The sequence below is a fragment of the Oryx dammah genome, unplaced genomic scaffold (assembly GCF_014754425.2).
Source record: "Oryx dammah isolate SB20612 unplaced genomic scaffold, SCBI_Odam_1.1 HiC_scaffold_8343, whole genome shotgun sequence".
NCBI classification, from domain to species: domain Eukaryota; kingdom Metazoa; phylum Chordata; class Mammalia; order Artiodactyla; family Bovidae; genus Oryx; species Oryx dammah.
This window is the reverse complement of record NW_024077938.1, coordinates 1-1,409: the sequence shown is the minus strand read 5'-3', so window position 1 is coordinate 1,409 and position 1,409 is coordinate 1. Positions and strand designations below refer to the sequence as shown.

General features: G+C 44.3%; 1 protein-coding gene across 1 annotated transcript; it reads left to right on the top strand.

The window, feature by feature from the left end:
- Positions 1–52: 52 nt before the first annotated feature.
- Positions 53–1,403, top strand: LOC120860099 (cytochrome P450 20A1-like; the record flags this gene model as incomplete). Its single annotated transcript, XM_040235923.1, has 1 exon — positions 53–1,403. A coding segment is annotated over exon 1 (1,277 nt), but the record flags the coding sequence as incomplete, so codon positions are not given.
- Positions 1,404–1,409: the final 6 nt, after the last annotated feature.

The following is a 1,409-nucleotide window of genomic DNA, read 5'->3' as shown; positions in this document are numbered from 1 at the left end:
CACTACTATAAGGAAACCCTAATACAAAACATAGATTAAAAAAAGCAGCTCTGTCCCTCGGGTGCGCCAGGCTGAGACGCTGAAGAAGAGCGCGGAACTGAGACGTGGTTCCCGGGCGGAAGCACCATGTTGGACTTCGCGATCTTCGCTGTTACCTTCCTGCTGGCGTTGGTGGGAGCGGTGCTCTACCTTTACCCGGCTTCCAGACAAGCTGCAGGAATTCCAGGCATTACTCCAACAGAAGAAAAAGATGGTAATCTTCCAGATATTGTGAACAGTGGAAGTCTGCACGAGTTCCTGGTTAATCTGCATGAGAGATACGGGCCTGTGGTCTCTTTCTGGTTTGGCAGGCGCCTTGTGGTTAGTTTGGGCACTGTTGATGTACTAAAGCAGCATATCAACCCCAATAAGACTCTGGACCCTTTTGAAACCATGCTGAAGTCATTATTAAGGTATCAGTCTGATAGTGGGAACGTGAGCGAAAATCACATGAGGAAAAAATTGTACGAAAATGGTGTGACTAATTGTCTGCGGAGTAATTTTGCTCTCCTGCTAAAGCTTTCAGAGGAATTATTGGATAAATGGCTATCGTACCCAGAGTCCCAGCATGTCCCACTCTGCCAGCATATGCTTGGCTTTGCTATGAAGTCTGTTACACAGATGGTAATGGGCAGTACATTTGAAGATGAACAGGAAGTCATTCGCTTCCAGAAGAATCATGGCACGGTTTGGTCTGAGATTGGAAAAGGCTTTCTGGATGGATCACTTGATAAAAGTACAAGTCGGAAAAAACAATATGAAGATGCCCTTATGCAACTGGAATCTATTTTAAAGAAAATCATTAAAGAACGAAAAGGAAGGAACTTCAGTCAGCATATTTTCATTGACTCCTTAGTACAGGGAAGCCTTAATGACCAACAGATCCTAGAAGACACTATGATATTTTCTCTGGCCAGTTGCGTAATAACTGCAAAATTGTGCACCTGGGCAATCTGTTTTTTAACCACCTATGAGGAAATTCAGAAAAAACTATATGAAGAGATTGACCAAGTTTTGGGGAAGGGACCTATCACTTCAGAGAAAATTGAGGAGCTCAGGTATTGTCGGCAAGTGCTTTGTGAAACTGTTCGGACTGCCAAACTGACCCCAGTTTCTGCCCGTCTTCAAGATATTGAAGGAAGGATTGACAAATTTATTATTCCTAGAGAGACCCTTGTCTTGTATGCCCTTGGAGTCGTGCTTCAGGATCCCAGTACTTGGTCATCTCCGTACAAGTTTGATCCAGAGCGTTTTGATGATGAATCTGTAATGAAAACTTTCTCCTTGCTTGGATTTTCAGGCACACGGGAATGCCCAGAGTTGAGGTTCGCCTATATGGTGGCCACAGTGCTTTTGAGTGTTCTGCTGAG